This window comes from Petaurus breviceps, unplaced genomic scaffold, assembly GCF_028583685.1.
Source record: "Petaurus breviceps papuanus isolate PSGF00001 unplaced genomic scaffold, PetGlider_PUasm1.0 99, whole genome shotgun sequence".
Lineage (NCBI taxonomy): Eukaryota > Metazoa > Chordata > Mammalia > Diprotodontia > Petauridae > Petaurus > Petaurus breviceps.
In genome coordinates, this window is record NW_027187465.1 from 9,173,667 (window position 1) to 9,189,303 (window position 15,637).

Sequence of the window (15,637 nt, forward strand, 5' to 3'; positions counted from 1 at the left end):
TGGCTGCCCCTAAGCAATTGGGGTTAAGTAACTTGCTCAAGGTTACATGGCCAGGTGTTTCTGGGTGGGTGCTAAGTGTCTGAGCCAGGATTCGATCCCCAGGTCATCCTGACACTGGGGCCGGTGCTCTTACTCACTGTGCCACCTGGCCGCCCCGGTTTAGTTGTTTTCTAATGTATGTTTGCCTATAAATGCTCACTATGGACCTCGGCTGACCTCTGGGAGGTCCAGGCCAGGCTGAGCCCTGGAATTTTCTACAGGGGAAAAAAATCCATTTCAACGGGTTCAATCTTTCCCCTCTTGGTTCCTGCACATAACTACGAACCAAAGAGAGGCGTGGGGCCAAAAGGGCACAAAGTGACCATCCTCCAATAAAGTAAAATTGAGTAAGGTCTCTGATCACACCTTAGTACACAAGTTAGTTAGGAAAAAACTCTTTTTGTAGCCATCAATCAGGGTGCTAATATCAAGAATCATTATTTGTACATCAGCTAGAAAAAGGCAGATTCAGCATTTTTGACAGTGCAAGACTCAAAATCCTGAAAGTTTTATAGTCACATGGAACCCTCTCCTTCCCTGACCCGCCTGGCACTCCCATCCCCATTCACTGGAAATGAAAATCAAGATGGCAGTCGAGCTGTCTTCTACTTTTTTTTTTTGCCTTTTTGGAGGGGAGAAGGCAGGGCAGTTGGGGTTAAGTGACTTGCCCAAGGTCACACAGCTAGTTAAGTGTCAAGTGTCTGAGGCCGGGTTTGAACTCAGGTCCTCCTGACTCCAGGGCTGGTGCTCTATTCACGGCACCACCTAGCCGCCCCCACTGTCTTCTAGTCTTAAAACCAAGTTGTTTTTTTTTAAACTAGGAGTCCCCATGCCCACACATGCATGTTCCTGGAGTAGCTTCACTGGAATCAAAAGGTGATGCTATCAAAGGCTGAAATGATGAGATCTTTTCCCTTGTTAGGATCAGAAAATTAACAAATGTTAGGAAATCTGGGGGAAAATCTGCAGCTTCTAAATTTGGTTGTTCATGACCCCAAACTGAACCTCCTTCCACAGGCTCGCACCTGTTGGGTAACCAAGGCTCCTCAAACACCCACTCCCTGGCCACCCTGCACTCTGGGAGTTCCTGCTGCCTCTCTGGTTCTGTGAATGACTCCTCCCTGGCCGAGCTCTGCAGCCACTGCCCCAGCCAGGCCATTGCTACCTGTGACAGGTGGGGAGGGAGCTGTGTGTGCTGTGGCTACTGCATGCTGACATGTCCTAGCAGCAGCTCAAAAGAGAGCGAACATGGCCTTCTGTTGCCCCATGACCCTGGACCAGCCCTTATCCCACAGATGCTCTCAGCTACACGTAAAGTAGGGCATTCTTGTGATGGTAAGGGGAGAGAACAAACTCAACATGTTGATGCCCACCCCCAGGGACATGGAGGGTCTATGCTGCTCACCTGTGTAGGGACAGTGAATGTTACATCTGACTGACAATACAAAGCCTGTGGTGTGGAGGCTGCCAGAGGGCTGGGCTGCGGCTTCCCGGGCAAGCGGGTCACTTTCTCATTACAGAACAGCAGCCGAGCCCACCTCTGGGCAGAAGCTGGTCCTCGAGGGCAGCTGCTCCTGTGTCTGGGGATGTCAGATGCGATGGAGGCAAAGCCAGTGTGCAGGGCAGGCTACAAACCTGAGAAAAGCAGCTCTGCACGGGAAGGGACCCTGGGGCTGAACTGAAAATATGGGGGCATTTCTGTAAAAAAGCCTGATGCCTTTGTACAGAAAAAAGTAAAAGTACTTTCTTTTAACAGGGTGAAAGAGGGTCTTCTCAGAGCTAATCATTTAGAAATGGACCATGCAGAGCTCCGGCTTCCCAGACGCAGGAGAACAGGCCTTTCTGGCTGGATCTGAGTGGCAGCCAAGAGCAAAGGCTCCAGAACTTTCCCAATCACATCAGGCAGAAGAGTCCACACTTGGCTTGACTCCCAGGAAGAAGCAGCCATGGGGTCTTTAGTGGTGTGGCTGATGCTCTCTGGGGCTGCCTGAGACAGTCCCCACCAGCAAGCTGCCTCAGTTAAGGGCAGAGCAAATGGATTCGGCCGCCCACAAGTGGCTGTCTGTGTCTGGTGGAGGTGGAGGGTCTTTACTCAGTGCATGATGGCTTAGGACGTCACGGCTGCAAAGCCTGACCTGAGTGAAGGATCTGAAGAGACTTTAGGGGAGTAGCTCTGATGCAGCAGGCTTGTGGGGTGCTCAGGTCCTACTCCTGACCTGCGGAGCTGGGGGCACTAACCGCACCACCTTGCTCAGAACGGCTTCCAGACAATTAAACAAAACAGACAAAAAAAACGAGGACAGAAGCAAAGCGTGTCCAGACACAAGGCTTAGGCCTCAGGTCAGGGGGGAGGCAGGACAGAATGGGTCTGAGCCTAGAGAAGGCTTCAAGCCCACACTGGGCAAACTCTGAAGTCTCTTCTTCCCGAGGCCTGCCTTTTCAACAACATGGATGGTATTTATTTGTAAGTGATCACCTGCCGCCTTGTCGAGGCCCTCGGTCATTCACTTGCTCCTGCTCTGGGTGCCACCAAGGTCCCTGCCTGTGTCGGGCATGAACAAGTGTCTGGGAGGGCAGGGGGCAAACAGCTGCCCACCTAGCCTTGGGGAGAGAGGAGGGGAGGGTTAGGAGAGCTCAAAGCCGGTGTTCATGCTGATGGCATAACGAAGCTTCTCCCGAAGAATGCTCTTCTTACTGTAATTGGGCAGCTTGAGCAGGTTGAAGCAGGTGGAAGAGGTGGGCAGGCGGCCCCCTGGCTCCTTCTTGCGGATGGTGAAGAAGCCCCTGAGCACACTGCCCAAAGTGTCTCCTGTGTCCTGTGAACACACACAAGAGCGGAGCTTGGACCCGTGCTGGCCCAGCTGTCTGACCATGCCACAGCCCCCTGACATGCTCCTGGGCCTCCCCGCCAGCTGGTGGGCTTGGCCTCGACTGCCTCCATGGGCACACGTCTGTGGTGTGTGTGGGGATGTACCTGCACGCGCAGCTGTGCCCGTCAGGGGCAGGGGCTTCAGGCAGAACGTGGCTGCCTTTCTTTCTTACCCTCTGATTTTACTGTCACCTCGTCTGAAAGCAACACAACTTCTCCTGGGAAGTCTAGGTTGTATTTTTTAACTTCTGCTGAAGCATAACAAATTCTACTTCAACCCCTCCTTTTGACCTTTGTTTTACGGGTTAACATAAAGACAAAAGAGGTCTGGGTGTGCCCTGGTGCCCAAGTGATGAGGGAATGAGGCAACGGAAGGGGCCAAGGGGCCAGGCTGCAGAGTCAGGAAGACCTCACTCAAATTCTGCCTTGGGCACTTACTAGCTCTAAGGCCCAGGGTGAACGACCGCACCCCCTTGGGCCTCAGTTTCCGCCTCTGTAAAAGGAGGAAGTGGGGCTTAGCGGCCTCTCAGGTTCCATCCAGCTTGGTCTCTATGATCCTGTGGTCAGCACAAGGGTCAAGCACAGAGCCATCCACCTTTGAGGACTCCCCAAGTCAGCAATGGCAGCTCCCCACATTTGCAAAGACAGACAGATGGGCCCCCAAAAGGCAACACTATGAGGAACCTTGTTCTCCCTACAGATCCCCGTATGTTTAGCATGAAGAACAGTCTGCATGTTACTCCATCTTCCTCTGAGGTTACACCAGACAGGACCAGATCTCAGGGCTCCTAGCCCAGAGAGGAGATGTGGTGGGGAGAGGTCTTCCCCAGGACCCAGAGCTAGAAGGGACCTTATGAATCCCTATGTGGTCACAGAGGAGGAAACTGATGGCGCTGGTAGCCCACCCCCAGCCCCCGGGGCCCGGGCCTGGCAGTACCTGGTCATCTGACACCTCGACGCAGCGGATGGAGAAAGGAGGCTTGAGGTAGGCAAAGCCCAGAAGTGGGGGCCGGGAACAGCTGGTCACAAACTGGCAGAAAAGACAACATTGCAAGGTGGGAGGGGGCCCTTGGGCCAGTCATGAGGGGTCTCTTAGAAAAAACAATGCTTATAAAAGCCATCAAGCCTGTAAGGACTGAGGCACCTGCTTCCACACTGGCTATCTGCACCATACACTGTCATCTCTTTTCGGTTCTGTTGTTTTTAAAATTTTTTAAATTATAAACTGTGCTCTCAAAAAACAAAATTAACAGTAAGGAAGTGAGCCCCAAATAAACTGTAATATCTGCACCTGTACATTTCTTTTAACACACCCACATATAACCTAAATTTTAATAAAAATGTTTTTTAGTAAAACCGATTTTTGGAGACAATTCTAAGCCCTGGGGCATAGGAGGGACATGAGAAATCACATTGGCCATGCCCCGATTACAAAGGGGAGGGGCAGTGACCTGCCCAGGGCCAACTGGGCAGCAAAGGGGCAGCTCCAGGCCTCAAGCTTTTCTGTTTCCAAAGCCGGGGCTTTCTCCTCCCCAGCCTGTAGTTTCTGGGTGTTCACCGTGCTGTGCGCACATCACTGCTGGGTAATGACATACACACTGCTCTTTGAATTCCATCTGGAGTGAGGCCGGGGCTCTTCCTGCTGGCGGCCACCACTTCTGAGGCTTCCCACATTTCACTGCAGTATTTTTATTATTAGTTTTTCCTTAATGCAGGCGTGAATCTTTTTTGTACAAATGGTTCCTTTTTTCTGTTTAACACATAACCAATCATTAGGATGATACAGACCTGTGGCAGTGAGATCACTGGGTCAAAGGTACCCAGATATGAGCAGTGGGAAAGAGCACTGGGGGAGCTCCTTGGTGGGAATCTAGCATCCTTCAGTATGGAGCAGTTTAACAATCCACACAAGAAAAACACGATGGATGAAAGCAATTCATGCACTTATCACATACTTAGACTATTAATCCCTGAAGGTAACACACCAGTCCATAAACCTAAGCCAGAGACTGAAGATGGACGATGCAGTGGGCCCAGAAATGCTAGACAGCATTTGGAAAATTACATGAAACTTCTAATGATTTCAAGTTACTCCATGGCACAAAAAACTGATTTATGAACACAAATGTTCTCCTGGTAATACTGAACTGTTGTGAACACTGGAACATCACAACCTACGACAAATCAAAGCTGGAGTGACCCAAGACACACGATGGGCACAGTCGGTCTCGGCAGTCTATTTCCAGCAGTGACCCACTCACAAGAAGTGGAGAAGGGGGAAAGGAAGGTGAGTGGCCTCGGTGAGGATGATGGGCCTGACTGCTGCTGCACTGACACCCCTGAAACATTAAACACTATACAGGAGTCATCCTCCACCTGTGGGGGCAGCCTGGTGATGCTTATGGAACCTTTTCAGAAGAATGTCTGTTGCCTACATTTAAAACTGAAAGAAATGCTGAAATCTCAGTTAGTTGTTAGTGAAAATGAAGATGTATTCAACACATGTCCCCCTTAAATCTATCCAAAGACCCCAGGTTAAGAGCCCCTGGTCCATGGGAAGGGCTCAGTGGATGGATGACCGTTGGGAGAAAACATTTTATTTTAGTTTTTAAAACCACAACTGTGACAGCCCGTCTGCCTACTGGACAACTGCCCTTCCTTCTTTTGCTCAGCTCAGTGTCCCAGGAGAGAATGAGCAGAACTGTGGCAGCAGCACAACTCTAGGCCTGTGGGGCATGGGGTAGGGTCTTTTTTTCTGATGACATGTCATAAAAAGCAGCAAAGCCCCTCCAAGTCACAGGGCCACTCATTACGTCTGAAGTACCACCTCATGTGCTGGGGCACCGTAGATTCCCAAAGGGCCCTCCACACAACAGCCCTGCCAGGGACATCAGGTACTATTATTCCCAAGGAACAGGGTGGTGAAATGACTGTCTAGTAAGAGGCAAAGTTAAGACAGGAACCCAGCTTCTGAGGCTGCTCAAGGGTTCTCCACACTCTCCTGAAGACAAGGTCCATGGATTTTCTGTTAAACAGACAGACAGTGGAACTGCAAAGCTTATGTGGGAGGGTCCTGGTTGTCACTAGGGTCCATTTCTGGGGATTTCACCCCCACATAGCTCTCAATCTTTCACGCCCCACATCCAAAGGCTTGCACCATGACCTTGACAAGGAAAGGACACCTCATGAGTTAAAAAAAAAAAAACAGAGGAAATTTCATGAGGACACAGGACACTGTGGCCTTCATACACATATGAAGTTACAGAGAACATAGGCGCCCTAGCACACACAGATGTTTAAGAGGCAGACGTTTTAAGGCGGGTGAATTTACCTTCAGAAACATAGCTCTCTCGTCTGGGGTAAAGTCATTGGCCAGAATGTCCCAAAGCCAAATGATGACCCGATGACTCCCATGAAAGCCACCATAGTACACAGTGTGTTTCCTGAAAAATAATGTTTTAGAAATTTAGTATAGAAGTTATCTGACTGGAGAACTGAGAATCCCCTATAACCGTGCTGTGTGTGCACACCCAGCACAGTGAGCTCTCACTGGACAGCTCTAACATTGCTACCCCAAAGCCATACTCCCCATAATCCCCGAGGTCATGGCGGCTCTGCCTCCTGGAACCCCTCCAGGAGAGCTCCCAGCACCCCTAAGAGGTACACAAACACCAATCCCTGCCTTACTTTAAGTCTTCGAGGTCAATCTCTGCGTTGTCGCCAGAGATCAGGCGCTGCAGCTCTGGGGTTGAAAACATCCGAATCCATTCAGATTTGATAATAGAGCGGAATCCACTAATGAGGGCAGCTGTCTGATTTTTAATCTGAGTGTGCATCCGGAAATGGGCCATCAGATGAATGTAGCTAATTCTGTTCCAAAGAGAAGGAACAATTCAGGTTAACAAAAGTCTTTTTTTTTTCATTAAGTGCTTAAGAAAGTTTGTTCACTGACTCAGAATCTCAGAGCTGGAAGGGAGTTCAGAGACTACCTCAAGATGCCTTTTGTATGTGAAGCCTGGTGATGCCTTCAACCAAAGGAATGTCATATTCACTCTCATTTCCATGAAAAACCAACCAATTTAAAAAATTTCTCTTAGTCTTTCTAACCAAACAAGTGATGTGGATTTTTCAAACCTGCTTTCAAAGAACAAAAAATATTTCCTGATCATGGCGACATTTTTCTACCATGGCCTTTTATTTCCTTATTTGTAAAATAAGGGGTTGGAATAGATGAGCATAACTTAAATAATGAAACATTTTCAAGTGGGTAATCTTTCTGCCTTACTTTAATCAAAAGGTCAGTTTTATTAAGAACAAATGGTCAGGGGGGCAGCTAAGTGGCACAGTGAATATAGCACTGGTCCTGGAGTCAGGAGGACCTGGGTTCAAATCCAACCTCAGACACTTGACACAATTACTAGCCGTGTGACTTTGGGCAAGTCACTTAACCCTAATTGCCCTCCAAAAAGCAAAAAAAAAAAAAAAAGGTCAAGAATATCAAGGGAAACAATGAAAAGAAAAGTGAAGGAAGGCAGTCTAGCAGTTTCAGACTTCAAATTATAGTACAAAGAATAAAACAGTCAGGAACTAGCTAAGAAATTGTGATGGGTCAGTGAAATAGATTAGGTACACAGGACAGTGGAAGGAATTACCATGATTATATCTAGTGTTTGGTAAACCCAAAGATCTAAGCTTTTGGGGTAAGAACTCAACATTTGATAAAAAATTGCTTGGAAAACTGGAAAGCAATTTAGCAGAAACTTGGTATAGTCCTTTATCTCATACCATATACCAAGAAAAAGTAAAAATGAATAAATAATCTAAAGGGATAAAGGATTTAAGGATGATAAAGAGTGATAAGTAAATTAGGGGATTGTGGGTGAAAATGTACCTGTCAGATCTATGGATAAGGGAAGAGTTTATGACCAAAAAAGAGACAGATATAGATAGTATGTAAAATGGATAATTTTGATTATGTGAAATTAAAAAGATTTTACACAAATCAAACTAATGCCACAAAAATTAGAAGGAAAACAAAAAAAGGCGGGGGGAGTGGAGAATTGATAGGAAATTTCTCTAAAAAAGGCCTCATTTCTTAAATATATAGGGAACTGAGTCAAATTTATAAAAATAAAGAGCCATTCTCCAGAAAAAAATCAAAGCTGTCAATAGTCACATGAAAAAATACTCTAAATCACTACTGATTAATACTGATAAATGCAAAAACTAGAACAACTCTGAGATGCAGCACCTCATACCTATCACACTGGTGAACACAACAGAATAGAAAAATGACAACTGCTGGGGGCGGATGAGAAAAACGGGGGCACTAATGCACTGTTGGTGGAGTTGTGAACTAGTCCACTCATTCTGCAGAATAATATGGAACTCTGCCCAAAGGCCTACAAACTATGCACACACTATGCAATACTGCTAGTAGGTCTCTATCCCAAAGACATCAAAGATAAGGGAAAATAAAAATATTTGTAGCAGCTTTTGTTGTGACAAAGAATCGGAAGTGGAGGGGATGGATGCTCCTCAATGGCTGAAAAAATTGTGGCATATGATTTTGGTGGAATACGATCGTGCTATAAGAAATGGTAAAGCAGGATGGTTTCAGAAAAATCTGGGAATATTTATGAACTGATGCAAAGTGAAGTGAGCAGAATCAGAAGAATGTTGTACACAGTAACAGCAACATTGTAATGATGATCACCTGCAAAAGACTTAGTTATTCTGATGGAAACAATGATCCAAGCCCCTTATTGTTTTCTTTTGCAATATATCTAATATGGAAATATGTTTTCATGACTTCCCATATACATATATGCTTACCTTCTCAAGGAGGGAGGAAGATAGTAAGGGAAGGAAATAATTTGGAACTTAAAATTTTTAAAAATAATTGTTAATTTTTTACATGTAATTGGGAAATATTTAATGAAATAAAATAATTTTAAAAAATAATTAGTATCACTGCTTATCATTCAAGTCTTTCTTATGCAAAAGGAATTAAAATGCAATTAGATCTCCTAAAGAGGCTATATAAGTCACAAGTTAAGTCTCCACTATTGGTTTTCTAAGTAAAATCTTTGTTCAGATCTCTTAACTTCAGAGCAGCCAAGGTCTCCTGACCACAAACTCTAAATTAGTGAATACCAAAGTAATTACTTCCTTTACACTCAGAATTAACAAACCCTGAAATTGCTGCTTTAGCACCTACGGCTCTTTAGGTCTGAGAGTCACAGAAACTGTCTGACCTTGGACAAGTCATTGCTCCTATATAAGCCTTAGTTTCCCTCACCTACTAAAGAAGGAGACTGAACCAATTATTGCTAAAGTCCTTCCCACTCTGACATCCCCTGTTCTGAGGCCCCTCCCAGCCCTGACATCCCCTGTTCTGAGGCCCCTCCCAGCCCAGACATTCTATGAGTCTTTGACTCAAAATATTAAGGTATCATGTTACCCTTTAACATGGACTTTAAAAGAGCCCCTTCCCTAACTGTTGCCTTAAAGTATGCTTTAAACCAGGTTAATAAAAGCATAATCTCACAGAGGTCCCAAAGACAAGGGCTATTTCCCAATGATTTCAGAGCCAGCATCCCATGTAAGGAGCTAAAGGAAAACTCAGCTGTGCCAGGCATGGAGGAATCTGCCTCTTGGCCTCAGGCGGCAGTGGAGCTAGGACGAAAGTGGCATTTCCCAGCACGAAGGCCCCAAAGCAGCCCTGCCCCACAAAGTGTCTCCTCTTACCAAATGAGATAATGCTGACCCTAGTGAACTCTGTCTGTGCATCCAAGGCCCCAACTCTCCCATTTATCCTTTGTGAGTCCTGGGCAAGTTTCCTCCCTCCCTTCTCTGGGCCGGGATGTTTCTGCACTCACAGAATGGAGGCCTCTGAGGGTCCCTCTTACTCCCCACTGGCCTCCTGACCGGTCTGGATGTTCAGGGAGTGCTCTCTGTGGCAGGACACCCAGCACTCTATGCAGAGTGTGAAACAGAGCATGAGCACAGCTGTGTGTGCCCAGAACACCGGCCCTGCAGGACCGGCAGAGGTGGAGCTTCTGGGGAGCCCTAACTGGCTGTTCGTGTGGCTAAGTCTGAGATGGAGGGATTCGTTTCAGTCCAGGCTGACCAACCTGCCCAGCCTAAAGCCCAGAGGATCCAAGCCCTGCCTCAACACGGGAGAGCTGCTGGCAGCAACAAGCAGAGTCCAGCGGAGGCTGTGAGACAGAGGGGGATGGAGAGAGGGGCCAAAGCTGACTCCTGACCAGTGTGTTTAATGAGCTGGGCATGAGGTTGGGCAGTGCTGGTGAAGCAGGCAAGCCTGCTTGTCACAGGCTCTGTGAAAGCAGCTGCAGGGCCCTGAAGCACCTCTGGCTTTCTGTGTCTGAGTACCACTATCCAGGACATTTGGATTCATCATGGTGGCTCCAGAGGGAGGGCCTTTAGACGCCTGACACAAACTATCATTCCCGGGGGATCTGTCTCCTCTGTGGTGCCATGCCCCTGGATGGCTGGAAATCCATCTGTCTGCGTCTAGAACTGTCGCTAAGCCCCTCGGACACCGCGGCCTGGATGCCTTTGACCTTAGAAGCACTAGTGCAAACAATAGATTGTCAATTCTTATTTTCCAAATAGAATTCAATACAATTTCTGCCTATGAACTGTAACTGGCAAATTCCATTATGGTCTTTATGGCCTCTTTCAATCTTAATAAATCCTCCATGCAAGGCTGCAGAGACAGAATGAAGTCTTTCCAAGGGATGACCTGAAAAACCTAATTGTGATACTCACTTATTTTCATTTGTCACAGGAATGGTCTTCCCTCCAGGAATCAGTTCATGGCAAACAAGCTGATGAGGAAGAAGATTACACTGTAATTACTCGAGACGGACAGACTAGGTAACCTCCCAGGATGATTAAAGAATAGGGACTGGCTCTCGCACAGGGCACACGGCCCCAGTGGCCTCCACAAGCCCAGGGGTCCTTTCTCAGACACCCCAAGCTAACCTGAGTCTTGATGATTAAGGACAGAGTGAGAGGTCAGCGCTCACCCTCCTCTGGGACACCTTCAGGAACCTCCGCCGCAACCTTCACCCTCAACAGAAAAGGAATGTTCCTCTGCGCATAGACTCGGGGGCCATCGTCCCTACAAATTCCGTAGACCTCATTTCCCCTTTATGGATCTGTCCATAAGCCAAAGTGAACAGGCCAGATCCGGTGTGTTGGAGACAGAACCTGGCGTGTGTATGTGTACTGTGTATATGCCTATGTGTATGTGTGTGTGCACGTGTGTGCTCCCCGCCCCAGATCTGTGCAGTGACAAGAGATCTCCCAAGGAGCCGATGGAAAGAGCCCCTTGTGCTTCCATGTTTCAGTCTCCTTTCTCCCTCTCCCTAAGGAGTGCAAACATGGCCAGGCCTTGAGTGAGAGGCAGCCTCTGGCCTGCTACTTCTCCCTCTAAAAGGCCTATAATCCTTGGCTTGCAAGAGCCTAATCCTCACCATGGCAACCAACAGCCATGTCAACCAGAGGAGGAGAGTATGGCCAAGAATCACCTCCCAGCTGTGATATCAGCAGAGCCCAAGCTTCCAAGGGGATCAGCAGCAGCCCAGCGGCCCTCGGTGAGGGCCTAGGGACAAAAAGCGGGAAGCAGGCAGAGGGAAGGGAATGGGAGCCCCACCTGGCCCATCACGTCTTCATCGTAGGACAGCGTTAAGCCCAGGTCACCAATGTCTCCATCGTAGCGCTATTGAGAGATGGGAAAGGTGTGAGGGCCAGGAAACTCCATGTCCAAGAACTACAAAGCTCATCACCCTCCTCCTGAGGGTTTTTCTTTGATTGTGACATTCAGGGCTAAAAAAAGAGCTGAGTCTTTGCAAGGGGGTCTCCCCCTCTAGGTCCCTGGAAGCAGAGCCTCCGGCTCACAAAAGGGCCCCTTGGCCTGCAGTGGCCAGCTTCATGAGAGAATGGAGGAGTGGCAGGGGAAGGAGGGCCCCTCACCTCCTGAGCCCACTGAACGCGTCCTTCCCACCCCCCAATCCCTCCTCCCTGCCCCCACCTAAGCATGTAGAGGCTCTGCCTTTACGTGACGTAGCCAGGGCCACTACGAGAGTCATCCAGGTGTGGCTGGTAGTGGCCACCGCTGCCCCTCGAGCCCGGGATCACAGCAGGGGACCTCGGCCAGCAGAGGGAGGGGAAGGGGCTCCAGGGGCATGCTGCTTCCTCCTCATCTATAAGCCCTGATGCCAAGGGGTTCAAATCACACCCACCTTAATAGAAGTGAGGTTTTTATAGAACTCGGCATCCAAGGAAGGCAGTTCATCCACTGAGCTGTAGAAGATGCTGTGATGGTGTCCAAGCAGCTGGCTTAGGAAGAAGGAAGCAAAAGGCACATCTACCACAATCCCCTGTAACAGGAGAGAGAAGGGAGCTTCAGACAATGCCCCGGTCCCAGCAGGGCGAGCACAGCCCTGGGGTGGGTGGGCAGCGTGCTCTAAGGGGATTCCAGCACTGACAGAAACGCCTCTACTTCCTTATCCTGTGTCCACACCTTGGGGACCGCCCCCACTGCAGGGGGCCTTCAGGCTCTGTGAGCACTGCGTGGGTGCCTGGGCTCTTGCTGTATGGCCAGCCTCCAAGGCTGCTCGGCCACAGCCCTCATGACAGGCGCGACGCCTCCCTGGGACTGCACCGCTGTCTGCCTGAAGGTGTCTGCCACCCTGGGGTCCCCTGCTCATTGTAACTTTTGGGAGATCGTGGTGTCCTGCCGCTTGCAGCCACATGGCATCAGGGGGGAGAATGATGACATTAAAAAGAAAACAGATCCAGAAGCCTCCGTCCATGAACATAAGGCAAGGGGGTCACCAGCTACGTGGCATGTCCCCAGTGCCAGCCTTCCTCCCTGGTGGCCCTGGGCTTCACGCTACAGAGAGAATAAAAGGGAAAAGCAGGGCATTTGCCCAGATGGTGAAGGTAAAGTTGTAGAAAGAGCGGTCGGTACAGACAAGCGACAAGAATACAACAGGAAACAAGGCCAGGTGATGTGACCAGCACAGGTAAAGGGCCTGGGGCTGGGGAGCCTCGAGCAAAGTGGGGGCCCCACAACGGTCAGTCCTGGGACTGGCCCTTCCACCTGCTGGCGTCCCAGCTCTCAAACTGCCTTGTATTTGGTGTGTGTGCATGTGCACACACACACAATCTCCTCTGACACACTGTGGAATGCTCCTTAAGGGCAGGGAGCAAATCACCCTCTGTCTTTGCATCCCCAGCCCTCAGGAGGCCCTTCACAAATGCTGGTGGACGAGCTGCTCTGGGCAGGGAGACCCCGGAGCCACAAGTGAGAATCACAGGGAGGCAGACATCGGCTGACAGCAGCCGGGGCATTACTGTCCCACAATCGAGGACATCTCCAGGGGGAATCAAGGACCTGAGGGGCTCTGGGCAGAGAAGAGGGAGGGCCACTCGCTGCAGACGCTGAGGAGCTGAACCCCTCAGGATTCAGACTCGATGACCTCAGAGGTCCTTTCCAACACTCCCTGGTGCCTCTGCAGGGAGGAAGGCCGACTCGCCCCCCACCGTGCACTCTATCACCACCACCTCTCTCCCTTCGCCCCAACCCCTGCCCCCCACCTTCCCACTCTTTAGGAAATATGGAACTAACATCCACGTCCTGGGCTGGTGCTCTCCTCTGCTCCGTGAGCATCACTGTTTTTGTTGGGTTTAAAATGAACCCTGCTGTGATGGCTCAGGCCTTTGCACAGAAGACTCCCAGATACTCCTCCGCCCCAGGAAACAACTCAGGAGGGAGCCCCAGGGGCCTAGCTTGTTTGCACAGTTCTCAAACATCTGAATGGGACCCCCCCTCCTCCCCCTCCCAGTGATAGTGGATGTGGAGGGGTACTAAAACGACCCACCACTATTACCCAGGCTTTTGCTGGCTAAGTAGAAAGAGGGGAACTGAGGCTGCATCCCTCTGGCCTGTCCCCAAAAGGGTCTTGCTCTCCATCTCTGGAGTTCAGGCTAGCCCCCAGTACTCTCCCCCCACCTCCTTCACAACAGCCATGGAGCCCAAAAACAAAGGAAAGCAGCTGGAGTGATGCCCCCGGATCGCGGCCTGGCACCCAGAAAGCATTTGAGGGTCCTCAGGCACTAGACAAATGAGGCCCCAAAACAAAGAAAAGAAGCTGGAGCGATGCCCCCGGATCCCGGCCTGGCCCCCAGAAAGCATTGAGGGCCCTCAGGTACGAGACAAATGAGGCCCCAAAACAAAGAAAAGAAGCTGGAGTGATGCCCCCGGATCCCAGCCTGGCCCCCAGAAAGCATTGAGGGTCCTCAGGTACGAGACAAATGAGGCCCCACTGGATCCCCCTATTGGGCCAGGGAGGCTGACATCTAAATGGAACGATGCCCCTTCTACAGATGAAATAACTGAGCTTGACGAGGCATGGCCAATTGCCGGAAGTGACAGAGCCAGGACCACCAGCCCTGAGGCTCCAAGTCCAAAGCCCAGCTGCCGCATCCTTCTTCTCTGTACTGAGGAGGGCTCTCCAGGTGACTGGGCTTAGCCTAGAAACTTCCCATTGCTGGGCTGGACAAGCTCCTCAGAGCTCACAGCTCTGGAGCTGGGAGGGGCCCCAGCCCCATTCACCTCTCGGGGCTTCCCCAGGGCAAGGCAGGGGGTAGAGGCCCCATCTGCCCTCCTCTCTGCCCATGGCTCACCTCGTACACGGCCTTGCCCAGCATCTTCCCTACAAACTCAAAGAGCTGTAGATAGTTCTCATGGATGTAGGATGTGGGTGATGGGTAGAGCCTCTCGTCATCGCTGGTCGTCTACAAAGTGCAGAGATGGCCTGGGGTGAGCCAGGGGCTCTCAAGGCCTGGCCCTGGCCCCTCCACCCTCTCTGGCTTCCCCCCTCCCTGACATGTACCTTGAACAGATTCAGCGCTGGATCAAACACCCTCTTGATGATTTCCTCCAAGAACTCTTTGAACACTCCGTCTTGGTCAATGCCGGCCTCGTCCACCCCCAGGTCATTGACAAACTTCACACGGATCACACCCTTCATGGCGTTCTGCGAGAGCTGCCGCAGCTGCTCATAACCATCCTACCCAGACCAGAGGGACAGCTCATTAGCAGCACTGGGTCACACCCTCCTGCGCACCCCAGCCTGCTTCCCAAGAGAGTCCTGACACAGGTGGCTGTGAGAGGGAAAGCTGGCCCCTTCACTCCAGCCCTCTCCCAAATGGGTAGTCTGCATGGCATCAGTTAGGGCAAAGGACACACCTGTGTTGGAGCCTCGAGCCTCCAAGGCAGTAACCTACACAGGGACAGCTAATGAGGGGGCCGGGGGGCTGCAGCTCTGCACCAGTACAGAGCCGCCCACGCCTGATCTTATGTAGGCCTTGCAGCAGCCCCAGGACGCAGGGGGTGCACGGCCTGGCTGGGAGACTTGCCCAGAGTCACACAGGCACAAGTTTCAAAGGCAGGATAAGAAATCAGATCTCCCTGACCTCCAGGTGGAGAGTACTCTTTCCATTCTCCATCATGAACACGGGGCCAACAAGAGGTCACTGACAAATGGTCAGGCCCAGGAGCAGCTCTGCCCCGGCCACAGCCTCCTCCCCCAGACACAGACAGGCAGCAGCTCTGGCCACTAGAATGGGAGGGTGCTAAGAACCTTTCTTCTATCCACAAGCCTCAAACCCTCCCTCCCTCCCTCCCTCCCT

The 15,637-nt window shown here is 50.3% G+C and overlaps 1 protein-coding gene across 2 annotated transcripts in view; it reads right to left on the reverse strand.

Annotated features, from left to right (window-relative positions):
• The window catches only part of UBE3B (ubiquitin protein ligase E3B), a 48,560-nt gene that overhangs the window by 2,989 nt on the left and 29,934 nt on the right, over positions 1-15,637 (reverse strand). For both annotated transcript variants that reach the window (XM_069081441.1, XM_069081440.1), the window contains 9 exons: positions 14,839-15,015; positions 14,630-14,740; positions 12,181-12,318; positions 11,592-11,657; positions 10,703-10,761; positions 6,596-6,778; positions 6,240-6,351; positions 3,846-3,938; positions 1-2,855 (listed from right to left, as the gene is read on the reverse strand). The exon at positions 1-2,855 is cut by the window's left edge and continues 2,989 nt beyond it. In XM_069081441.1, the coding sequence (XP_068937542.1) occupies positions 2,664-2,855; positions 3,846-3,938; positions 6,240-6,351; positions 6,596-6,778; positions 10,703-10,761; positions 11,592-11,657; positions 12,181-12,318; positions 14,630-14,740; positions 14,839-15,015 (1,131 nt within the window). In that variant the 3' untranslated portion in view covers positions 1-2,663. The remainder of the gene's footprint in view (positions 2,856-3,845; positions 3,939-6,239; positions 6,352-6,595; positions 6,779-10,702; positions 10,762-11,591; positions 11,658-12,180; positions 12,319-14,629; positions 14,741-14,838; positions 15,016-15,637) is intronic.